At 38.5% G+C, this 26,964-nt stretch overlaps 1 protein-coding gene and 1 pseudogene across 7 annotated transcripts in view; both read right to left on the bottom strand.

The window, feature by feature from the left end:
• Positions 1-26,964, bottom strand: part of UIMC1 (ubiquitin interaction motif containing 1) — a 123,019-nt gene that overhangs the window by 63,468 nt on the left and 32,587 nt on the right. For 6 of the 7 annotated variants that reach the window (XM_043465813.1, XM_043465814.1, XM_043465812.1 and 3 more), the window contains exons 3-4: positions 25,047-25,134; positions 84-208 (exon numbers count right to left, since the gene is read on the bottom strand). In XM_043465813.1, the coding sequence (XP_043321748.1) occupies positions 84-208; positions 25,047-25,134 (213 nt within the window). The remainder of the gene's footprint in view (positions 1-83; positions 209-25,046; positions 25,135-26,964) is intronic. The other variant, XM_043465810.1, reaches the window with a different exon arrangement.
• Positions 14,967-16,883, bottom strand: LOC122440047 (annotated as a pseudogene).

The following is a 26,964-nucleotide window of genomic DNA, read 5'->3' as shown; positions in this document are numbered from 1 at the left end:
ATAGTTCCTAATTAGCCATGACACTGCAGAAGTAAAATGTTACTGATCAATCCTCACAAACTTTTTCAACATAGCATATTTACATTCAGGCTCTCCGCAATGGCTTTCCTCAAGAGCTCCTCTTCTTCCGCCTCCTGGCTGTTCACCTCCCTAGCTTCCTGTTCACTCATTTCGAGAGCCAGAGCAAACTGTTCTTCTTCTGTCATTTCTGTAAGAAGACAGGGAAAAGGGAGAGAGTGACACCATAGACATTAAATAAGTGTGTATACAAGAAACAGAATTATTAAACTTTTTAAGTGAAGACACTAAAGACCACTTAGTACAATTTTGTGAGTAAGGAAAGCTCCAAAAGGTAAGGTACCAGTAAAGATCAGTAGCAGTAGCTATAAGACTCCATGATTAACGAACCTGTGAGCTCCTATGAAGGCAAAGTTTCTGCCTACTTTTCTTCACTGTTGTATCTTCAGCACAAGAGAAGAGTACCTGGCTCTTGACAGGTACTATCTGGTGAATGAATAAGAGGACCTAACTCTCAATCCAGGTTTTTTCAATACCTATCACTTCATACTGATACATATTTGCTTTATGCTTAACATCAAGCCAGAGTAATTTTACTTTTCAGAATTTTCTGATTTATCCAGTAGAAAAGAACATCTCTAAAGACCAGAGTGTCATCCCCAAACACCATTTCCCATTAAAAGCAACTGGGGTACCCTGGAGAGGAACAGTTGACTGCAAGTCTGGAGAACGAAACATATTAATAGAAGACAAATTAGAATATCTGTCAAAGCTATGAGCAAAGAATCTACCAGATACTACTAGGGTCATATCAAAAGAACTTAAGACTCAACTTTAAAAGGTTCTCAATGGCCAAAAATGAGACCACTGAACATCAACAAGGATAATGAATACAATGAATTAAAACATACTAAATAAGTTTAACTAGAGAAGGGAATGGCAACCCACTCCAGTATTCTTTCCTGGAGAATTCCATGGACAGATGAGCCTGGCAGGCTACAGTCTATGGGGTCACAAAGAGTTGGACACAACTGAGTGACTAACACACAAATAAGTTTAAATCTATAAATTCAAAATAGTACCTAAAAAAATAAAACCTAATTGGTCACTGTTGAAGAATGTTAACAATATATTATTCAATCAATAATGAATCAATTATTTTGAAAACTGGAAAAAAAAAAAGGATAGAGAATCAAGCTTTTGTCCTATTCTTCTAGTATAAGCTATACTACCAGATAACCAAATAGATGAAAAGAAGCTTCTCTTTAAAGAGTTATAAGATGGTGTGGAGAAAAGGGAACCCTCTTGCACTGTTGGTGGGAATGTAAATTGATAGAGCCACTATGGAGAACAGTATGGAGATTCCCTAACAAAATAGGAATAAAACTACCATATGACCCAGCAATCCCACAACTGGGCATATACCCTTAGAAAAATCATTCTAAAAGGCACATGTACCCCAATGTTCATTGCAGCACTATTTACAATAGCCAGGACATGAAAGCAACCTAGATGTCCATCGACAGATGAATGGATAAAGTTGTGGTATATATATGTGTGTGTGGTGTATATTTATATACAATGGGCTTCCCTTGTGGCTCAGCTGGTAAAGAATCTGCCGGCAATGCGGGAGACATGGGTTTGATCCCTGGATTGGGAAGATCCCCTGGAGAAGGAAACAGTTAACTACTCATTTTCTCGCCTGGAGAATTCCAAGGACTGTATAGTCCATGGGGTCACAAAGAGTTGGACACAACTGAGTGATTTTCACTTTCACCTACATATAATTGAGTATTATTCAGCCATAAAAAGGAACAAATTTGAGTCAGTTGTAGTGAGGTGGATGAACCTAGAGCCTGTTATGCAGAATGAAGTATGTCAGAAAAATAAAAACAAATATTGCATATTAACACATATATATGGAATCTAGAAAAATGGTACTGATTAACCTATTTGTAGAGCAGCAATAGAGATGCAGACATAGAGAAAAGACTTGTTAGACACAGTGAGGAAAGGAGAGGGTAGAACAAATTGAGAGAGTAGCATTGAAACATATATATTACCATATGTAAAGCAGATAACCACTGGGAATATGCTGTATGATGCAAGGAGCTCAACCCAGTGCTCTGTGACAACCTAGAGAGGTGGAAAGGAGAGGGGGCAGGGGAGGGAGGGAGATGGGAGAGAGGTTCCAAAGGGAGGGGACATATGCATACCTGTGGCTAATTCATGCTGATGTATGGCAAAACCAACACAACATTGTAGAGCAATTATCCTCCAATTAAAAATAAATAAATTTAAAAAGCAATACTTCTAAAGAGAATTATTCTAGCTAATAAATATAAAAAAGAGTACTGCCATTTTGTATAATGCTTATGGACAAGATTCTGGCAGTGACTAACTACACATATGACCCAGCAATCCAAATTCGAGCAATGTACTCTAATGATATATTTTCAATTTTTTTAAAAAATAAATATGCACAAGACAGCATATTTAAAAAACAAAGACATCACTTTGCTGACAAAGGTCTGTATAGTCAAAGCTATGGTTTTCTAGTAGTGAGAGGGTAACAGGCAGGAAGGCCAGGGGTCTCCAAAAGGAGGAAATAGGCTGCAAGTCTTAGACATTTTTTTCTCTCTCTTTTAAGCAGCAGGAGAAAACAAACCACAAGTGTCAGATTTTTTTTCCCTTCTCTATACAAATTTAAAAGGTTTCCCTAAAATTCTGTGTTGCCATGACAACACCTAGTTCCACCTGAACTTAACTTTTTTCAAACCTTGAGCTAACCAATGCATTCTTCTTATGGAAACAGTTTTCTTAAGCTATGTTAAAGAACTATATATTTACACTAGAGTCTGTCTCTCTTCAAGTCTGTTCTTAAGACAGATAAGGGCTCAACAAACCTGTATGCTTTACTCATATACTATTCTCCTTATCTATGTTAATGAAACTATGTATTTATTTGGAAACCTGCCTTTCTTCAAGATTCATGTCAATCGTTTTATGGCCCAGGATGACCCGCATGCTGTGCGTGAAGGGCCTGGTGCCACTCTGAGACATCTCCTTTCTCTAATTAACAGCTTGCTGATAGGTATATAACATACTGCTACAGGCTAGCAGGGGGGCACTCTTTCTGCCCCCTTCTGATGTCTATGTCAGAAGCTTTGTCCATCTCTTTCATACTTTAATAAAACTTCATCATGCAAAAGTTCTGAGCAATCAAGCTTCATCACTGGCCCCGGATTGAATCCCTCTCCTCTGCAGGTAAAGAATCCCGGTGTCTTTCACAGATCAGCAACAACCTTGCACCTTGGGGGCTCATCTGGAACCTGAAACTGGGACCTCTCATGCCAGAGGCAAGAAACATAACCTGTAGACCAACCAGCCTGCTTCAGCAGTCATGTACAGATGTGAGAGTTGGAGCACTGAAGAACTGACACTTTCGAATTGCGGTGCTGGAGAAGACTCTTGAGAGTACCTTGAACTGCAAAGAGGCCAAACCAGTCAATCCTAAAGGAAATCAACCCTGAATATTCATGGAAGGACTGATACTAAAGCTGAAACTCCAATACTCTGGCCACCTGATGTGAAGAGCTGACTTACTGGAAAAGACTTTGATGCTGGGCAAGATTGAAGGCAAAAGCAGAAGAGGGTGACAGAGGATGAGACAGTTGCATAGCATCACCAGTTCAATGGACATGAATTTGAGCAAACTCCAGGAGACAGTGGAGGACAGAGGAGCCTGGCATGCTGTAGTCTATAGGACTGCAAATAGTTGGACACAACTTAGTGACTGAACAATGACAACAAAACCAAATATGTACTACATTTTTCACTGCAGCGTTGTTTGAATTTGCAAAACACTGTAATCCACGTAATGACCATCATAGGACACTGCTTGAATAGATCTTGGTATTCATACATAAAACTATAAAGAAGAATAAGGAAGGTATCTATGCTCTAGGAATAGAATTATTTTAAAGATACACTATTAAGTTTAAAAAAAAAAGAAGCAAAACACAAAAGATTATATAGTATGCTAATTTATGTGAAGAGCGACACAAGAAAGATGAATTAGAAGCTAATCCAAATGGTTATATACAGGTAGCTAGGTACAAAGTGGAAGGGATAAGGGAACGAGTGACATTTCTTTGACTGTGATATATGACTATGATATACCTTTGACTATGATATACCTTTTGGTATATCTTTGACTTAATCAGGTAAATGTTAAACCTGTTTTTAAAAAGTAAAATAAAATCAGTAAGGATGAGGGATCCCTAAGATTAAATCCCAACATAAAAAAAGTACCCAAATAAATTTAAAGTGATCTTAATGAGAATGAAAACAGATCAGAATTAACCAGTGAATGAATGTCAGATGGCCTTAGATTTTCTTTATAGAGAGGTTTTTAACTATGAATTCAAATTCTTTAACAGATATAAGGCTATTCAGATGTTCTCTTTCTTCTATATCAGTTTTCATAAATTATGTTTTTCAGTGATGTTTTTAATTTGTTTCAATTAAGCCAGTGTTTCTCAGTCCTTTTTTCATTACTATTCTCTGAAGAATCCTTTCTAGACTTTTTTTTCCTAGTCAAAATCTGTGGAAGTACCTAATGTAATGTTTACAGGGATATGAATAGTTTTACATGATCATATAAAAAGAAAAATTTAAAATCAGAGATCCAAGCTTTCCTCTTTAATAAGCTAAATGATGAAGAGCAAAATTAACCCAAAGTAAGAAGAAAGTAATATAAAGAGCAGATATCAATGAAATAGAAGATGGTGTACAACACAGAAAATAAAAATTAATACCAAAACCTGGTTCCATGAAAAGGTCAATAAAATTTATAAATCTCTGATTAGACTGATCAAGAAGAAAAAGAAAACATGTAAGTTAACAATACAGGAATAAGAAGGAATCACTACAGATTCTACAGTCATAAAAAGAATAACAGAATACCATGGGCAACTTTATGCCAACAAATTTGACAAACAAACATGCATTGTCAACTGGCATGATATCATCCCCAAGTGGACAAAAATTGGTTCTCGGAAGTCCAAGAAATCTTGCTCTTTTTATATATAAAACACAGGTGTGTAAGTTGGTACATAAATAGGATATATAGCATTATCTATGGCATTAAAATTTCATGGGGAGAGTGGTGGCTAGGGGAAAAAAAGCCTAAAAAGGATCCTTCAGGGAACAGTAATGAAAAAATGACTGAGAAACACTGACTTAAACAAATTTTAAAAACCCACTGAAAAACATAAATTATGAAAACTGACACAGAAGAAAAAGAGTATCTGAACAGCCTTATACCTATTAAAGAATATGAATCTGTAATTAAAAACCTCGCCATAAAGAAAATCCAAAGCTATCTGACATTCACCACTGGTCAATTCTAACAAAAACTAAGAAAAAATAATAGCAACATAATTCAGAAAATAAGATATCAAGTCTCCCCAAACTGATTCAACACAATCCCAACGAAAATCCAAACAAGCTCATTAAACATAATGTAATAGAAAATTCAGAAATAGATGCACAAATTTTTTTCAATTGATTTCCACCAACAAACCTTTTCAACAAATGGTACCAGAACAACAGGATATCCATAAGGAAAAAAAATGAAACTTTAACCCTTATCTCACACTATATATAAAAATTAACTCAAAATGGAATATATATCTAGATGTAAAAGCTAAAACTATAAAAATCCTAGAAGAAAACACAGGTGAAAATCTTTGTAACCAAGGGGTAGTCAAATTTTGCTTAGACATGATACAGAAAGAAAAAAGTAAATATAAAACTTCTCTTTGTTACAAAAATAAAAGTAAAAAAAAATATTTTTTAATTAAAAAAAATTTTAAGTAAAAAAGAAAGAAAAGAAAAAGGTAAGTCACAAAATGGGAGAACATATTCACAATATATATAATCTGACAAAAGACTCGTATCCAAAGTATATGAAATACCTATACTTCATAGTAAGAAAACAAGCCATCTAATTTTATCAATAATGAACAACAGATCTGAACAAATCCTTCACAAAAGAAATAATTATTAAGCATAAGAAAAGATCATTAATCATGAGGAAAATGCAAGTTAAAATGAGCTACCACTATATATCAATAGAATGGATAAAATGGAAAAGACTGACATTCTTACAACATGATTATTCATTCATAATGAAGTCACTAAGTCATCAACAAAATGTTGATGTTGATTATATCTTTTGTGTTCAATTTAAGAGAACCAAAACCATGTAATAATGCAAAATGAGTTCTTTGTAATATTCAGTCTTTTAAAATATCTTGTATTCCCTAATTAAGAGTCCCTTGGACAGCAAGGAGACCAAACCAGTTAATCTTAAAGGAAATCAACCCTGAGTACTCATTAGAAGGACTAATGGTGAAGTTGAAGCTCCAGTATTTTGGTCACCTGATGCAAGTAGTCGACTCATTGGAAAAGTCCCTGATGCTGGGAAAGACAGAGGGCAGAAGAAGAGGGAGTCAGATGATGAGATGGATGGATGGCATCACGGATACAATGGACATGAACTTGGGCAAACTTCAGGAGATGGTGAGGGACAGGGAAGCATGGTGTGCTGCAGTCCATGAGGTCACAAAGAGTTGAACACGACTGAATGACTGAACAACATATTTCCTAAAGATTCTGGAGAGATGCAGGCTTTGCTATTACGTTAACATGAAAACAAGAACTTAGTAAGGATTCTGTTTTCAACTACATAGACATGAAGCTCCACAGCCAGACTGAGGAAGGAAATTAAAGTCCCTCAGTCATGTCTGACTCTTTGCCACCCCAAGAATTATATGTAGCCTGCCAGGCTCCTCTGTCCATGGAATTCTCCAGGCAATTCTATTGGAGTGGGTTGCCATTCTCTTCTCCAGGGGATCTTCCCAACCCTGGGATTGAACCCAGGTATCCCACGTTGCAGGCACATTCCTTACCACCTGAGCCACCAGGGAAGCCCCCACAGCCAGACTACCTGGGTTTAATTCTTGATTGCATGCCTTTTCAGTTGTAAAATTTTGAGCAGGTTATTTATCCTCTAAACCTGGATACTGGTGCTGGTCTCTGATAACCTCCCTCCCTCTTTTTTCTTTGTCTTTTAATCTGCATGACCATGTATCTAAAGTAAATATAAACATACTCTTAACATTAGAATTCTCATATAAATACTATGATTTAATAATATTTGTTTTTCTTCACACACAAGAAAAACAGAGGTAATAGTATTTAAGTCTGTTATGAGGGTTAAACAATACATGAAAAATATTTAGAATAGTACCTGGCACGTAACAAGTGTCTAATAGCTGTTTATCATTACTACCAATGAACAAATTATTTACTGTCATTATATATTATTTAAAGAAATCCAAAACTTCAGATTATTATCTTTCACTAACAATAACACCTGCCTTCCCAGGTGGCTCAGTGGTAAAGAATCCTCCTGCCAATGCAGGAGATGCAGGTTTGATTCCTGGGTCAGGAAGATCCCCTAGAGAAGGAAATAGCAACCCACTTCACAATTCTTGCCTGGAAAATCCCAAGGACACAGGAGCCTGTCGGGCTACAGTCCACGGGGTCACAAAAGAGTCAGATAGAACTTAGCAACTAAACAACAAACAATAACATACAAGCACATAATCTGACAAAGCCACCACTACAGATTTACTTTGACCACAATCAGAATTAAAAGGACACTCCTATTCACTAGTTACTGACTCTTATTTTTCATATAACCATGATCTGAGACTAAAGTCTAATAAACATCACTACTGACTAGGACATATTTTACTTAACCTCTCTACAATATAAGAACCCAACCATTAGAAGAAAGGGAGAAATAAACTAGAATTCCAGCCAGGAGGAAATGTCAGCAAGTGTCAACATTAGAATCTCTAACTGAATTGGCTCAACTAGCTTATCAAATGATTCTGATTATGCTCTTCAAAATTTATGATGATTACCATCTCCCAACATTCAGGTTGGCCCACTGAGATGTGTAAACAGGCTGTTAACAATCCAAACAATCCAGAACACAAAAATAGATATAACCTGTATAATTTGTGGTTATTTAAAAAGGTTGAGGGGCTTCCCGGTGGTCCAATGGTTGAGAATCCACCTTCCTATGCAGGAAATGGGGGTTTGATCCCTGGTTGGGGAACTAAGATCCCACATGCCACAGGGCAACAACTCCATGTGCTGCAACCACTGAGCCTGCGTGCTCTAGAGTCTGTACGACAAAATTGGAGAAGACTGCACACTGCAATGAAGACCCAGCATGGCCTAAATAAATAAGTAAACCAAGAGAACAGGACAAATGTTCTGACAGGGCACATTTCATGCAACAACAAAAGATTATCTTCCTGCCCAAATCTTTTCCAAAGAACTTTTTTTTTGCAAAATAGACATAGCTCTGCAACTGCGATAAACTTAATACATCTACACATTGCCAGTTACAATTTAAGTTTATAAAACACTTTTGAAGGCGTCAAGGCACTGTGTAGGTACCCGTATAGATGTGCATTCTCAAAGTGATACCACTTCTGGGAGTTTATCCTGAACAATCACTGAAAAGAAAAAAATGTGTTATACACAAAAGTATGTTCATTACACTATAACCTGGGCTTCCCTGGAGGCTCAATGGTAAAAGAATTTGCCTACAATGCAGGAGACCCGGCTTCAATCCCTGGGTCAGGAAGATCCCGTGGAGAAGTAAATAGCAACCCACTCCAGTATTCTTGCCTAGAGAATCCCATGGGCAGAGGAGCACGGCAGGCTACAGTCCACGGGGTCACAAAGAGTTGGACATGACTGAGCGGCTAACACAAACACACACATACTATAACCTACAAGGTGACTGACAAGTTTCCTAAAAATAAAGCCACTGTTAAGTTATATAAGGCATGTTAACTCAAGAGACTCATGTTATCAAAATACTAATCATGAAGATATATTAAAATGATAAAAGTCTATAAAAGCCATATGAAAATATAATGGAAATTATAGAACCAATTTCTGATTCTACATATAAGAAACCTGGAAGTAAGTCACTGCTTTGTTCTGAAGAATAAAAAGCTATTAATAAAGCAACTGAAAAAATCAACAACTCCCTGGATCTGTGAGAAAGGAGAGCACAGGGCAAACTGTTGCCCCCAAGATGGAGAGACAAACAAGGGAATACAGGGAGTCATGGCTTATCAGAGCAGAGATTCAAGAGTAAAAACTAACACAGAAATCAGTGCCAAGAAAACCTGAATTGTAAGGGACAAATTGCTGGAGGCTTGGTGTGGACAAGTCTGGGAGTTAAAAATTCCAGGGAAACTCAGTCAAAGGGGGCCCACAGACTTGTAAGTTTTATTTCCAAGATTTTAACCAGGTTCTCACAATAAATGTAGGAGAAACTTCCTCTTAAATGTCCCAAAGAGGGTAGAGGAGAGGAGCTGTTTTGAAATATATCAGAGCACTCTGTTCTTTCCAGCAAGGCTTGCCCTAGCAGAAACTAAGTAATCAGTCTAGACTAACAGTATAACTGACCTGTGAGAAGGGACATACCAAACTCCAACCTACTCTAGCCATCCTCTCCCACCTAAAGAGGGAGTAAAAAATTAGAAACACTTGTGAAGTCCACAGACTGAAATAGTGAGACTTAATTAGGGAACTTCCCTGGTGGCTCAGATGGTAAGGAATCTGCCTCCAAGGCAGGAGACCCAGGATCGATCCCTGCATCCGGCAGATCCCCTGGAGAAGGATACGGCAACCCACTCCAGTATTCTTGCCTGGAAAATCCCAGGGACGGAGGAACCTGGTGGGCTGCCATCTATGGGGTTGCACAGAGTCGACACGACTGAAGCGACTTAGCAGCAGCAGCAGCAGCAACACCACATTACTAAAGGCCTATTTAGAGTAGTTTCTCTTACCTGGTACATCGTGTCCAGCTATCAGGAAAAAATTACAAGTCACACTAAAAGGCAAAAACTACAATTTGAAAAGATAGACTATACATCAGAACCAGACATGGTGCTAATGCTGGAATTATCAGGCTAGAAATTTAAAACAATTATGATTAATATAAGGGCTTTAAAGGATTAATTAGAGCACAAACAAGGACAGATGGGAAATGCAAATAGAGAGATGGAAATCCTAAGAAAGAAACAAAAAGAAATACTAAAGATTAAAAACACTGCAACAGAAATGAAGAATGCTTTGGATGGGTTTATCAGTAGACTGGACACACCTTTAAAAAAGAATCTGAGCTTGAAGACATGTTAATTGAAACCACCAAAACTAAAACATAAAGAGAACAAAGACTGAAAAGGATAAGACAATATTCAAGGACTGTGGAACAACTACAAAAAGAGTAATAAAAACATAACGCAACTGCCAAAAGGATGAGAAAAATAGAAGCGAAAGAATTATGTGAAATAATAATGACTCAGAATTTCCCTAAATTAAGGTCAAATACTAAATCACAGATCCAGAAAGCTTAAGGAACACTAAACAGGGAGATCCCACAAGATGGCAGAGTAAAATAAGGAGGCCACCTTCCTCCCCACAAATATATCAAAAACATATCTGCGTATGGAACAACTCCTACAGAACACCTTCTGAAAGCTGGCAAGACCCCAGACTTCCAAAAAGGCAAACCAATCTCCACAGAATGAGGTAGGGGAAAAGTTGTAAGAGAAAAGAGACAAAGGATTTGGGACGGGGACCTACACCTTAGGGAGGGAGCCGTGAAGAAGAAAAAGTTTCTGCACACTTGGAAACCCCTCACTGCAGGGCTGGGGAAGAGCTTTGGAACCACAGAGGGGAATGCAGCAACATGTGCTCAGAAGGCAAATGGAAAGAAATCACCACGAGATTGTTGCTGACCAGCACTTACCAGCCAAGATGCTGTTGGCACTCCCTGCTGCAGCCAGTATGGGCTGGATGCTGAGGGCTTTGGGGGTTGGACCTCAGGGAGAGGACTGGGGTTGACTGCTGTGAAGATACTCTGAAGTGGCTAGTACAACACAGCTGAGGGAGTCCAGGGAGTTGGGCTTGACAGAGACACAGGAGACCATTGCTGTGGGGATCCTCAAAAACTGTGCACTCACTGACAACAGGACCCAGCCTTCAAGAGCGCCATACATGGGACAAGCCCCAGCTGTGGATTGCGACTCCAGAGGCAGATACGCTGGCCAGCCACCACCAAAGCCGGCACAAGTGCCAGAAATGGCACTAGCCGCAAGTGCAATTTATGATCCCAGAAAGAGGCACTCAGGCCAACTGGCCACTGTCAAAGACAAGGCAAGTGCAATAGGCAGGAAACAAACTGCCGCTGCGGTCCCAACCCCCAGGTAGCAGCTGCCACCAAGCTGTCAGCAGGCAGAGGTCACAGTCTACACCTTCCTGTGAACGTATGCGGCTTGGCTCTAACAAGGGACACATAACCAGGGAGCAACTACCCTAGGAGAGTGCATGAACCACCTCAGACTATAGCAACTTCTCACAGGCCTCTGCTGAAGCAGGTACTCCCCACACACCCCAATTGTGTCTGCCATACCCCTCCTCTCCCCAGCCCGACTGAGAGGTGAGCCATAAGCTGCTATTTTCACCCCCTCTTGTCTTGGCAGGGAACAGACACCAGAGGGTTGCCTACAGGAAGCTGTTACTGGTATTTGGTCACTAAGTTGTGTCTGACTCTACGACTGCATCGACTGTAGCACGCCAGGTCCTTCTGTCCTCCACCATCTCCTGGAGTTTGCTCAGATCCACATCCACTGAGTCAGTGACGCCATCCAACCATCTCATCCTCTGCCGCCCCTTCTCCTTTTGCCTTCAGTGTTTCCCAGCACCAAGGGCTTTTCCAATGGGTTGGTTCTTCTCATCAGGTGGCCAAAGTATTGAAGCTTCAACAGAGGTGGGAACAAAACCAAAGCTAAGCTCCAGGCACTACATGAACAAAGAGGAAGGGAAGGCGCTCTTGCAGCTACAGGTGCAGCAGATTAAATACCTGCTATCAGCCTGAGACTGTGGACTTTGGAGCAATTTTATGTCAATAAAATGGATAATCTGGAAGAAATGGACAAATTCTTAGAAAAGTATAACCTTCTAAGACTGAACCAGGAAGAAACAGGAAATAAAAACAGACCAATCACAGGCACTGAATCAAAACTATAATAAAAAATCTTCCAATAAACAAAAGCCCAGGATCAGATGGCTTCACAGGTGAATTCTACTGAACATTTAGAGAAGCGTTAACATCTATCCTCCTCAAATTCTTCCAGAACACTGCAGAGGAAGAAAAACTCCCACTCATTCTATAAGGCCACCAAAACCAGATGAAGACATCACAAAAAAAGACAATTACAGGCCAATATCACTGACAAACACAGATGAAAAAATCCTCAACAAAATTTTAGCAAACAGAACCCAACAATATAGTAAAAGGATCATACACCACAATCAAGTGGGGTTTATCCCGGGGCTTCTCCAATATACACAAGTCAATGTGAAACACCGTATTAATAAACTGAAAGATAAAAACTATACCATCATCTCAATAGATGCAGAGGAAGCTTTTGACAAAATTCAACACTCAGTTATAATTAAAAACTCTCCAGAAAGTAGGCACAGAAGGAACCTACCTAAACACAATAAAGGCCATATACGACAAACCCACAGAAAACATTATTCTCACTGTTTAAAAACTAAAAGTATTTCCACCAAGATCAGGAACAAGACAAAGATAATCACTCTCACCATTATTCAATACAACTTTGGAAGTCCCAGTAACAGCAATCAGAAAAAGAAATAAAAAACATCTAGATTGGAGAAGAAAATAAAACTCTCACTATGTGCAGATGACATGATACTATACATAGAAAATCCTAAAGATGCCACCAGAAAATTACTAGAGCTAATCAATGAATATAGTAAAGTCACAGGATATAAAACACACAGAAATCCCTTGCATTCCTATACACTAACAATAAGAAAGAGAAATTAAAGAAACAATTCCATTAACTATCACAACAAAAAGAATAAAATACCTAAGAGTAAATCTACCTAAAGAAACGAAAGACCTCTATGCATAAAACTGTAAGAAATGATGAAAGAAATCAAAGATGACACAAACAAATGGAGAGATATAACATGTTCTTGGATTGGAAGAATTATTATTATGATAATACTACCCAAAGCAATCTACAGATTCAATGCAATCTCTATCCAACTACCAATGACATTTTTCACAGAACTAGAACAGAAAATTTCACAATCTGTGTGGAAACACAAAAGACCCCAAACAGCCAAAGCAATCTTGAGAAAAACATACCTGGAGAAATCAACTTTCCTGCCTTCAGACTATACTACAAAGCTACAGTCATCAATACAGTATGGTATTGGCACAAAAACAGAAATATAGGCCAATGGAACAAGATAAAAAGCCCAGAGATAAACCCACACACCTATGGGCACCTTATCTTTGACAAAGGAGGCAAGAATATATACAATGGAGAAAAGACAGCCTCTTCAATAAGTGGTGCTGGGAAAACTGGACAGCTACATGTAAAAGAATGAAACTAGAACACTTCCTAATATCATACACAAAATAAACTCAAAATGGATCAAAGATTTAAATGTAAAGCCAGAAACTATAAAGTTCTCAGAGGAAAACATAGGCAGTACATTCTTCAACATAAATTACAGTAAGATCCTATTTGACTCACCTCCTAGAGTAATGGAAATAAAAACAAAAATAATCAATGAGACCTAATTAAAATTAAAAGCTTTTGCACAAGAAAGGAAAGATTAAACAGTTTTAAAAGACAACCCTCAGAATGGGAGAAAATAACTGCAAATGAAGCAACTGACAAAGGATTAATCTCCAAAATATATAAGCAACTCATACAGCTCAATATCAAAAAATGAACAGCCCAATCGAAAAATGCACAGCAGAAACAGATATTTCTCCAAAGAAGACATACAGATAGCTAATAAACACATGAAAAAATTGCTCAACATCACTTAGAGAAATGCAAATCAAAACTACAATGAGATATCACTTCATACCAGTCAGAATGACCATCAACAAAAAAACTACAAACAATAAATGCTGGAGAGGATGTGGATAAAAGGGAACCCTACCGCCCTCTTGGTGGGAATGTAAATTGATACAGCCACTATGGAGAACAGTATGGAGATTCCTGAACAAACTAGTAATAAAACTACTATATGACCCAGCAATCCCACTACTGGGCAAATACTCTGAGAAAAACACAATTCAAAAAGACACAAGCACCCCAGTGTTCACTGCAGCACTATTGACAATAGCCAGGACAGGGAAGCAACCCAGATGTCCATCAACAGATGAATGGATAAAGAAGTTGTGGCACATATATACAACGGCATAATACTCAGCCATAAAAAGGAATGAATTTGAGTCAGCTGTAGTGAGGTGGATGAACCTAGAGCGTGTTACACAGAGTGAAGTCAATCAGAAAGAGAAAAACTGTGTATTAACACATACACATGGAATCTAGAAAAATAGTACTGATGAACCTTTTTACAGAGAAGAAATGGGGATGCAGACATAGAGAATGGTCTGGGGAACGGAGAGGGTAGGACAAATTGAGAAAGTATCACTGACATATATACACTATGCTTATTCACACAGTCCTGTCCAACTCTATGCAACCCCATGGACTACAGACTGCCCAGCTCCTCTGTCCAAGGGGATTCTCCAGGTGAGAATACTGGAGTGGGTTGCCATGCCCTCCTCCAAGGGAATGGAGAGGGAGAGACTCAAGATGGGGGATATATATATAAACATATATATATAAATATATACACACATATATATATATGACTGATTCATCATGAATTCATGTGTATATTTATATATATATGTTTATATATATATCCCCCATCTTGAGTACAACAGAGACCAGCACAACACTGTAAAGCAATTATTCCTCAATTAAAAAAAAACCACCAACCAGCAAAAATGCACCAAAACTATACCAAGGCATATAGTTTTCAAACTGCAGAAAATCTAAGATAAAGTGCTGAAAAAACCCATAGGGAAAAAACACCTTACCTATAGAGCACCAAAGATAAGAGTTACATCCAACTTCTCAGAAACCAGGCAAGCAATAAGAATGCAGAGTAAAATATTGTTGAAAGATGTTCTTTAGACAGAAGGAATATTATCTAGATCAGAAACTTCCTATTAACAAAGGAAGAATACCAAAGAAGGAATAAGTGAAGACAAAATAAAAACTTTTATTTTCCTTATTCTTTCTTTCTTCATAGTCTCTAATTGAAATGACAATAAAGGAAATAGCTATTTAAAACAAAACCACACAGTTGCTTCAGCCTAGATTAAGAGGTGACACCGGGGGTGGGGTTTACATTCTGGGTGGCCAACTGCAATGCAACCTCAATGATCTGGGGCTTGTCTATGATCCTGGCTATGTGGTTACCCTTCTCCATAATCCCAATAATCCATACCTGTTGGCCTTCACCGTATTTGGGGGATTTTATCTCTGCACAGAACTGAGCTACTTGCTCACAAAGTAAACAGATCAGGAGGCCTCTTGACATCTCCAGACAGGTCCCATGCATAAGGCCAAACATGTTTCCACAGACCTTGCTCACAGCTGCCATCCTGGCCAGGATAGGAAGATTATGAATCACAAAGGACACCTTGTTTCTCTGTTTGGCCAGGTTCTGTGCGTGGCCCAGAATCCCAAAGCCTGTGATGTTGGTGGCCACATGGGCATTGAATGTATACACGAGTCCTACCACTGTCCTGTTGAGCCTGGCCATGTTCATCATTGCCTTCTGGTACTCCAGCTCCACATCCTCCTGAGGGACCACTAGCTTGATTTTATTCCATTTCTCAGGAATGTCCAGCCACTGGTGCATGGCCATGACCACTTGCATCCCCAAACGTTTTGTCAGCACAAGCACACCCAGCACTGCATTATCTGGCATGATAAATTCATTGGGGTGGCAGACAGTTGTATCCACAACAATCCATGGGTTTAGCAATCCAGGGGTTTAGCTCTGTTTGGCCACCCATTATAGACATTCCCACCTCCTCTTCTGCATCTTTAAAACCCTGTATATTTAGGGGCATTACTTTATCCCTTTCCCTGTTGGTCATTTTATGACTGATTCCAAGAAGCATCCACATGTTGTCACATTCTGTGCCCCCCATGGCACAGAGGTCACTGAGGACATTGGGACAGGCTATCCTGCCCATCATATAAGGGTCAGCAACCAGCGGCTAAATGTATCTGCAGTTTGAACCAAGGGAAGACTGCCATGCCTCAGAGGAAAGACACAAGTGTCTATCCCTATGCCAAATCTTGGCATATCCGCTACAAGAAACTGCTCTTCTTCTTGGAAATGGTTCTCCTATAAGGACTCCAGCAATTTCTGCAATGACATCTTAGAGCCCTTTGAAACCGGAGCCCTTCAGTTAAGTGAATCTGGTTAACCAGAAGCTGTTGTCCAATTCATAACTTTCCCGATTAATGTACTCCCACTTTGGACATGGTTCTTGAGCCCACACACCTCACAGTTGGGCTCCTCCCCTCCCTCTCCTATGAGGCAGGTTTCTTTATAGATCCACCTGTTTACTTTGCATCCTCCACCACCTCCCACAAACAGGACTCTGTCACTCCCACAACATACCAGGCATGGTACCTTAACAAATTTAAAGCAAGAGAAATCATGCAATGTCTGCTCTCAGACCACAATGAAATTAAACTAGAAATCAATTAGAAAAATAACAGGAAAATCTCAAAATAAATGGAGATTAAACAACATACTTTAAATAACTCATGGCTCAAAGAAGAAATCTCAAGAGAAATATAAAAATACTTTGAATCAAATGAAAATGAAAACACAACTTATCAAAATTTCTGGGATGCAGCAAAAGCAGTGCTTAGAGGGGATTTATAGCATTGAGTGCATACACTGGGAAAAAAGATCTAAAATCAATCATCTAACAGCATTGAGTGCATACACTGGGAAAAAAGATCTAAAATCAATCATCTAACCTTAGGGAACCAGAAAAAAACAAGAGAGACAGCAAATTAAATACAAAGTAAGCAGAAGAAAAAATAATAAAAACTACAGCAGAAATCAATGAAATTGAAATTGAGAAGTGAATAGAGAAAATGAACCAAAACAAAAGCTGATGTATTTTTTTAAAAATCAATAAAATTGATAAACCACTAGCTAGGCTGACTAAACAAAGAGAGGACATAAATTTCTAGTATCAGAAATGAAAGAGGGGACATCACTACAGACCTCTTGGAGATTAAAAGAATAATAAAGGAATACTATGAATAACTCTATGTCCACAAATTTGATAACCTCAACGAAACAGACCAATTCTCTTGAAAGACACAATCTGCCAACATTCACATTTAAAAAAAAAAAAAAAACAGTCTGACTATATCTATTAAAGAAATAGAATTCATAACTAACCTTGCACAACAAAAAGCAACAGGCCCAGGTGGATACACTATTAAATTTTACCAAATATTTAAGTTCAGTTCAGTTCAGTCACTCAGACATGTCAGATTCTTAGCGACCCCATGAACCACAGCACGCCAGGCATCCCTGTCCATCACCAACTCCCAGAGTCCACCCAAACCCATGTCCATCGAGTCGATGATGCCATCCAACCATCTCATCCTCTGTCATTCCCTTCTCCTCCTGCCCTCACTCTTTCTCAGCATCAGGGTCTTTTCCAATGAGTCAGCTCTCCACATCAGGTGGCCAAAGTATTGGAATTTTAGCTTCCACATCAGTCCTTCCAATGAACACCCGGGACTGATCTCCTTTGGGATATCTCGTTGGATCTCCCTTGCAGTCCAAGGGACTCTCAAGAGTCTTCTCCAACACCACAGTTCAAAAGCATCCATTCTTCAGCATTCAGCTTTCTTTATAGTCCAACTCTCACATCCATACATGACCACTGGAAGAACCATAGCCTTGACTAGATGGACCTTTGTTGGCAAAGTAATGTCTCTGCTTTTTAATATGCTGTCCAGGTTGGTCACAACTTTCCCTCCAAGGAATAAGCGTCTTTTAATTCCATGGCTGCAATCACCATCTGCAGTGATTTTGGAGCCCAGAAAAATAGTCAGCCACTGTTTCCACTGTTTCCCCATCTATCAGCCATGAAGTGATGGGACCGGATGCCATGATCTTCGTTTTCTGAACGCTGACCTTTAAGCCAACTTTTTCACTCTCCTCCTTCACTTTCATCAAGAGGCTCTTTAGTTCTTCTTCACTTTCTGCCATAAGGGTGGTGTCATCTGCGTATCTGAGGTTATTGATATTTCTCCCGGCAATCTTAATTCCAGCTTTTGCTTCTTCCAGCCCAGTGTTTCTCATGATGTACTCTGCATACAAGTTAAATAAGCAGGGTGGCAATATACAGCCTTGATGTACTCTTTTTCCTATTTGGAACCAGTCTGTTGTTCCATGTCCAGTTCTAACTGTTGTTTCCTGACCTGCATACAGGTTTCTCAAGAGGCAGGTCAGGTGGTCCGGTATTCCCAGCTCTTTCAGAATTTTCCACAGTTTGTTGTGATCCACACAGTCAAAGGCTTTGACATAGTCAATTAAGCAGAAATAGATGTTTTTCTGGAACTCTCTTGCTTTTTCGATGATCCAGCAGATGTTGGCAATTTGATCTCTGGTTCCTCTGCCTTTTCCAAAACCAGCTTGAACATCTGGAAGTTCACAGTTCACGTATTGCTGAAGCCTGGCTTGGAGAATTTTAAGCATTACTTTACTAGCGTGTGAGAGGAGTGCAATTGTGTGGTAGTTTGAGCATTCTTTGGCATTGCCTTTCTTTGGGATTCTAATGAAAATTGACCTTTTCCAGTCCTGTGGCCACTGCTGAGTTTTCCATATTTGCTGGCATATTGAGTGCAGCACTTTCACAGTGTCATCTTTCAGGATTTGAAATAGCTCAGCTGGAATTCCATCACCTCCACTATCTTTGTTCGTAGTGATGCTTCCTAAGGCCCACTTGACTTCACACCAGGATGTCTGGCTCTAGGTGAGTGATCACACCATTGTGATTATCTGGGTCGTGAAGATCTTTTTTGTACAGTTCTTCTGTGTATTCTTGCCACCTCTTCTTAATATTTTCTGCTTCTGTTAGGTCCCTACCATTTCTGTCCTTTATTGAGACCATCTTTGCATGAAATGTTCCCTTGGTATCTCTAATTTTCTTGAAGAGATCTCTAGTCTTTCCCATTCTACTGTTTTCCTCTATTTCTTTGCATTGATCGCTGAGGAAGCCTTTCTTATCTCTCCTTGCTTATCTCTTCTTTGGAACTGTGCATTCAAATGGGTATATCTTTCCTTTTCTCCTTTGCTTTTCGCTTCCTGTCTTTTCACAGCTATTTGTAAGGCCTCCTCAGACAGCCATTATACAAATTCTCTACCATCTCTTTCAGAGGATAGAAGCAAGGGAATACTACATAAGTTATTCCATGTGACCACATTAACCCTAACACTAAAACTAGACAAAAATGTTACAAGAAAAGTACAGACCAATATCTCTCATGAACACAGATGCAAAACTTAACAAAATATTAGCAAATTGAACCTAACAATACATAAAAAGAATTATACACCAGGACCAAATGGAATTTATCCCAGATGTGCACACTAGTTCAACATTCAAAAATTAAGTAACATAATGCAATGCATAAACAGAATGAAAAAGAAAAAAAAATCACATGATCATATTCAACAGATTCAGAAAAAGCAATGGATAAAATCACTCATCCATGATAAAACCTCTTGATAAATTAGGAACAGAGAATTTTCTCAATTTGATGGAGAATAATCTATAAAAAAAACTTATAGCTAACATCATACTAAAAGGAAAAAACTCAAAGCTTTCCCATTATAAATAGGAAAAAGGCTACAATGGCCCTCTCATCACTCCTTTTCAACACTGTACTGGACATACCAGCTAATGCAATAAGACAAGAAAAGGAAATAAAAGGCATTTCCTTCAGACAAGGAAGGAAAAAAGTAAAACTGTTCACAAATCACACTATCATCTAAGTAGAAAATCCAACAGAATCAACAAAATTCCTAGAAGTGACTATACTAAGGTTATGATATACAAGAATAGTAGTCAATCACATTCCATATACCAGAAATGAACAAGTGTAATTTGAAATCTGATGCTTTCCAGGTGGTGCAATGGTAAAGAATACATCTGCCACTGCAGCAGATGCAACAGACACAGGTTCAATCCCTGGGTCAGAAAGATCCCCTGGAGTAGGAAATGGCAACCCATTCTAATATTCTTGCCTAAAAAATTCCATGGACAGAGGAGCCTGGTGGGCTACCGTCCAGGGGTTGCAAAGAGTCAGGCACTATATGCACACATGAATTTGAAATTTAAAACACAATACCATTTACATTGGTAATAAAATAATGTACAAGATCCATATGAGCAAAGCTACAAAACTCCGATTAACAAAATCAAGTAAAAATTAACTAACTAAAGGGATTCCATGTCATGGGATAGAAAGACTTATATAATGTCAACATACCAATTTTACAAACCTGATCTGTAGATTCAATATAATCAAAATCAAAATTCCAGTATATTTTGTAGATACAAACAAACTCATTCTAAAGTTTATATGGAGAGAAGGAAATGGCAACCCACTCCAGTACTCATGCCTGGGTAATTCATGGACAGAGGAGCCTGGCGGGCTACAATCCACGGAGTCACAAAAAGATACAACAGAAAAACTAAACAACAACAAAAGCAAACCACCTACTCCAACCAGTGCAGCCTGCCAGCCTGGGGTATCCCATGCCCCACACCCCCACCCACCAAATTAAACATTGGACTAAAATGAAAACACTGCTTTTGCTAAGACATCAGTGAAACGATTTGGATTAAGCTGAGTGATTACATCAGAAGGAAGGTATGGTCATCTGGAGAGCTGGCCAGTCCCAGGACATGCTCTCTGGAGTCTGCTTGTCTCCCAAGAGAAACATGGTCTCAGACAAAGGCACTGATCACTGCTCTGCCTCCATCAGGTCCACACACACATATGTGTCAGCTTGAGATAAACTCATATCAAATACTTCTTTCACTCATTGAACCTGAGTATGATGGTTAATATCCTTGTTTGAATAAAGACTAACCCACTTAGTGGTTGGATAATCTTACAAAAGTCACTTAATTGGTCTCAGCCTGTTTCTTCTTCCCTAAAACGGGAATAATCTTAAGTAGAGCTACCAGTTCTTAATGTTCAATAAATATTTATAAAGCCCCCACTATATGCCAAGTATATGGTTGAAATTTTTTTTAAGATTTTGCATGTAAAAAGAAGCTGATTCCAGTCTGGCCCACAGTAAACCTAATTTTCACTACTAAGAATGTGTCTCTTCCACACTCCACAGGCAATGTTCATTTGTCAGCCAACAGAAAACCATCAGCAGCAACTTTTGCCCCCAGAATTGTAATATTCTGTTTAAAAAGTGTGGTCTTTTTTTTTTCCCCTTCTGTACTTAATAGAGCCTCATATAATATCAGAACTGGAAAGAATCTTAAAAGTCATCCAGGCCAGCTTTTTGCCTACCTGGCCAGGTGGCCCACCCTAACTTTGGACGGCTCAGCTAGTAGACAATTCTTTCTTGAAACCAAATCATCTTCCCTATGGTCTGTGTCCTAGTTCTGCTCTCTAAATCATCTCAGGAAGAAAGCTGCATTTTCTTGTCTCCCTTATAACAGTCCTTTTTGTGTATGTGGAGATCTCTTTCACTCCTTCATCAGAAATAAATCTTTTATCCAGGCTCAGATAAAAAGTAATAATAACTACTTCGATTTAATTTCTTTTCCAAAGGAAACAGTGCCTTTATTAAGATGATGGGAATTGTCTGCCCACTTAAATCTTTACATATTTTATTAACTAATATAAATTAAGGCGTTCAGAATGAAAAAAGTAAAAGTTTATATGGAAACGGCAAAAGATCTAGAATAGTCAACACAATATTGAAGGAAAGGAACAAAGCAGGAGGACTGCTGCTACCTGACTTTAAAACCTACTATACATAAAGCTTCTTTACTGTCTGAGCTACTAGGTAGTGCTAGTGGTAAAGAACCCACCTGTCAAGGCAGATTAGAGACCTGCATTTGATCCCTGGGTCAGGAAGATCCCCTGGAGAAAGGCATGGCAATCCACTCCAGTATTCCTGCCTGGAGAATCCCATGGACAGAGGAGCCTGGTGGGCTACAGTCCATGGGATCGCAAAGTGTCAGACACAACTGAGTGACTAATACACATTCATAGTTGAGGCAGGAGATAGATGGGCCCCAGGTCAACTATCTACAACTGGCCTCCAGTTCATACCTCCTAGGGTCGGTCATTCATTACCAGCCCCTGTTTACATTTCCTGAAGTAAGAGACATATGGGCTCCAGGACTACATATTTATGACTGGACTCCTGTCTATATTTCAAGATCTATACCTCAATATAAAAACCAACAAGAACAGGGTAAATAACTGAATATTGGGCAGTTTTAGGGCAGGGACAGAGTGGGACTAAAACCTGTTAAAAGATTAAGAGGTCACACACTCCCCCATCCTTAGGGCAAAGGAGACAATATGCATATGCAAAAATCCTTCATGGGGTCAAAACGGCAGGGGACACCAGACCAGAGTTCAGCCTTGCCACCCCCTTCCATAAGCCTTTTCAGTGGGATCCATCTTAACTGAAAGGTCTGTGCACACCCAGGGGAGGGTTAGGACAGGTCAAGTGTGGAAAAAGAAACCAGATAATTGGCTAAAGAAGATTAGGAAGAACTGTCCTATATAAATGACTTAACAGCCTCTTTTCTGTGCTCCTCACTATGGGGGATGTCCACACCCCTTCTCTCCAGGTGCATCTCTGCCTTGCTTCTATCTTAACTAAACAAACTGTTTCTCTGTATGCTCTCCCACTTGTTCTTATGCTGTCTCTAATAATAAACTTTATACCTGCATTTACAGTTTTTGTCTCCATGATAAATGCATCTTTCACTAGGGGCAAAGATCCAGGAAAAAAAATAGCCTCTAGCCTTTGCTGGTCTGGATTCCTGGTTTTCATCCACGTTGCCCAGGTTCAATTCCTGGGCAGGGAATTAAGATCTCACTTCACGCCACTGCTCACTGCTGCCTCATGGAGATCACAGTGATAACCACCTCTAGATATACCACAATGATTTAGCAAAAACAACAATTATGGTTAATTTTATAAGGCTGAGAATTATACTTTAAATCACCTAAATTCAAATGAATAGTGAAAAAATTCTGCTTTATCTTCAATGTTTTGTAATAATCTCAGCTAGTTAACATACATTTTAACAAGTTGACTGAAATACTTAAACATCTCACATGACATTAAAATGCAAAAATACAGTCATTATTAAATAACTTCACAATTGAGTAACAAAGTCAGAAGAGAAAAAACTTCCAATAAATAATTTTTGTGATGTTGTGATTTATAATAATATATACTGAATCTTGGCACCTGACACAGAGCTCCTAATAATCCTGGAATTTCCTAACAACTCCTAACAGCTCCTAACAACCAGAATTTTCTAAATGAAAAGAGCAATAAAGGTATCTTTTGTTATTCATAACAATTACCTTTTAGGCACACCAGAGATTCTATTAATGAACTTACTTTTGGAAAGCCCCTAAGGATTGGGGCTGGTTGCCAGGGGAACCAACCAAGTTGCTAGAGGATTAGAACTTTCATTCCAACTCCCTAACCTCCAGGGAAGGAAGAGCGACTGGCTGGAAGTTAGACCAATCACCAATGAACAATGATTTAATCAATCTACCTGTATAATGAAGCCTTCATAAAATACCTGAACTATAATGTTTGGTCAGTCTCCAGGTTGGTGAACATGTATAGCGACTGAGAAGGTGACATGCCTGGGTAGGTCAAAGAGGTCCCAGGTCTCCTATATCTTGCCCTATATCTTAATCTGGCTGTTACTGAGTTATAGCCTTTATAATAAAAGTGAAAGTGAAGTTGCTCGGTCATGTCCGACTCTTTGCAACCCCATGGACTGTAGCCTATCAGGCTCCTCCGTCCATAGGATTTTCCAGGCAAGAATACTGAAGTGGGTTGCCATTTCCTTCTCCAGGAGATCTTCCCAACACAGGGACTGAACCCGGGTCTCCCGCACTGTAGGCAGACACTTTACAGTCTGAGCCATCAGGGAAGTCAATCTGGCTGTTACTGAGTTATATCCTTTATAATAAACCAGTCATCTAATAAGTAAATGTTTCCCTAAATTCTGAGAGCCACTTTGGCAAATTAAAGTCAGAAGCACAGGTAACAACCTGGACTTGCAACTGTCATCTGAAAGAAGGGGAAGTCACGCAGAACTAAGCCTTTAGCTTGCGGGATCTGACAGTGTCATATTTCCGTAAACTGTAGGGCACCCAGTTTGGACAGTTTGTAGGGCAAAGAGTTGGAGAACTGCTTGGTGTAGGGGAGAAAAAAACACCTTACACATCTGATGACCAGAATAAAGTGCTGAGAGTAGAGGAGACACACAGAATTTTAGTGATCAAAACAGTAACACCATTATTGGAGCCACTAAGTGATTTTCTACGTGTTATCTTCATTTTATTGATGAGGTAACAGCAGTAGGCTTTAGTGGCTTGACTAAAGTCCACATAGTAAGTGGAAGCAGGGGTTCAAAACCAAGTGTGCCTAACTCTGAAAGGGCACATTCTTAATTTCAACATGCTGCCTTTAACAATCAATTGTATACACTCTAGGTAACTGTGGTCCCCACAAATTTTAATGGAATCCAGAATTAACAAGAACCACACACATTCTTATTCAGAGAAACCCCTTCTTAATGAAGAAACTAGTGTCAATTCTATGATTGTTGAAACTCCCAAACCATTCTCAATACAAAAATGAAAACATACGTGCAATTTTTCTTTTAGCCAAACACTTTGCTCTATTTGACTGTTTTGCCTTCGTTTTCTGCAATCCATTTTCCTCCTTTGGCTCCTGCTGCAAAACAAGAAACATGATCAGGTTGATTGCCATTAAAAGTAGTACTCTTTCTACCCTCCTCTACAGCTAACAGAGGCTACTAAACCTCTAAAGAATCAGTGTTTTTGTAAATGTTTGTAAATGTTTTGTAACATTTTTTGTAAATGTTCAAAGAAAACATCAGAAAAAGATCTTTATGGTAGAAAAAGAAAAATGTAGATTCAGAACCAATAAAAATAAAAACTGTAATATACAGATATAACTATGTCATATTCAAGCTCATATAAAAACTGGCCTATCTGTAAAATACCAGCAAGTATGCACCCAAGTTCAGAGAAAGCGCGATTCAATGTTTTAAAGTCAGTAATAAAGTTTAAGCCCAGTGCATACACACTTCTTTTAAATCAGTACTTTAAAAAGCAACAGAACAGCCAAGGAAAAGTATGTAACATATTTATCAGAATAAATAAAGGGCTAATTTTCCTTATATATAAAGAGCTCTTACAAATCAATACAAAGCATCCTCCAATAGGCAAAAAATACGTTAAGACACTTCACAGAGGAACATACACAAAGAGCTTGTATGTATATGGAAATGCAATTCACAATTATGTAGGTATCTTTTTTTAATCTATACCAATGGGAAAAATGAAAAATTTCATAAAATATTTATTGTGAGGAAACAAGTACCATAGATTGGATAAAATGGATGCAAACCACTATTTTGTTCACCTGGAACTAATATAGTGTTGTGGGTAAATTATACTTCAATTACTGTGTGTGTGTGTGTGTGTGTGTGTGTTGGGAGAAAATGAATCAAAATGCTAATGGTGGTTATCTCTACAGGGTGGGAATTGTGGGTGGTTATCATTTTTTAGTTTAGGCTTTTACATGTTTCAAACAATCAACAGGTATTGCTTGTAAAATTAAGATAAAAACAATAAATGTCATTAAAAATAAAAAAAAAAGAATACAGGCAAAGGTGATCCCATAAATATATAACTGGGATCTCTGAAGAAGAAAACAAACAATGAAACAAACTAACATTAAGATTATAATAAATAAAATTTACAAGGGAAAAAAGGCAGAGAATGAGATGGTTCGATGGCATCACCGACTCAATGGACATGAGACTTTGAGCAAGCTCCGGGAGTTGGTGATGGAGAGGGAAGCTTGGCGAGCTACAATCCATGGGGTCTCAAAGAGTCAGACATGACGGAGCAATTGAACTGAACTGACATATTGAAAGTTCACTCTGACCAACCAGTTTCCTAACACATACACATAATATACCTATCTCACCCTAAAGAAAAATTCTTAGCATTCAGACTAACAAAAAGGACTAGTCACTTACCAAAAAAAAGGAAAATAAATCAGACGTATCAAACTTAACATACAAAGCAAAAATCAAGAAGGCAGCATTTTAAAGAAACTCAAGGGAAAAGAGAAAATTTTAAACCAAGGATGTTGGATCCCATCAAGCAGTATTTCAGATAGCAAGACTATAGAAAAACAGTATCAAAAACTTAACAACTTAGGAAATAATATAGTCACAAGGCCTACTTGACAAATCTAGTAAAAATCAAGCACTATTCAACTAAAAAATGATTAGAAAAATCTGGCAAAAGAATTGATAGTAAGTATTTAACATATTTAATTTTAGAACTAAGACTAAAACGAAAGTAGAGATAAGAATAGAAAAAAATGTGTAAATATTATATGCAGAAATGACACACCTAATATATGAGAGAAATCAGAAATGGAAAGTAAAATAAGTTCATTTTCTATTGCACGCACTGTAAGTGAAAGTCAAAGGATACTATTTACAACTGACAAACCAAACTACAG

The sequence above is a fragment of the Cervus canadensis genome, chromosome 4, assembly GCF_019320065.1.
Source record: "Cervus canadensis isolate Bull #8, Minnesota chromosome 4, ASM1932006v1, whole genome shotgun sequence".
NCBI classification, from domain to species: domain Eukaryota; kingdom Metazoa; phylum Chordata; class Mammalia; order Artiodactyla; family Cervidae; genus Cervus; species Cervus canadensis.
This window is presented reverse-complemented; position numbering and strand designations above follow the sequence as displayed.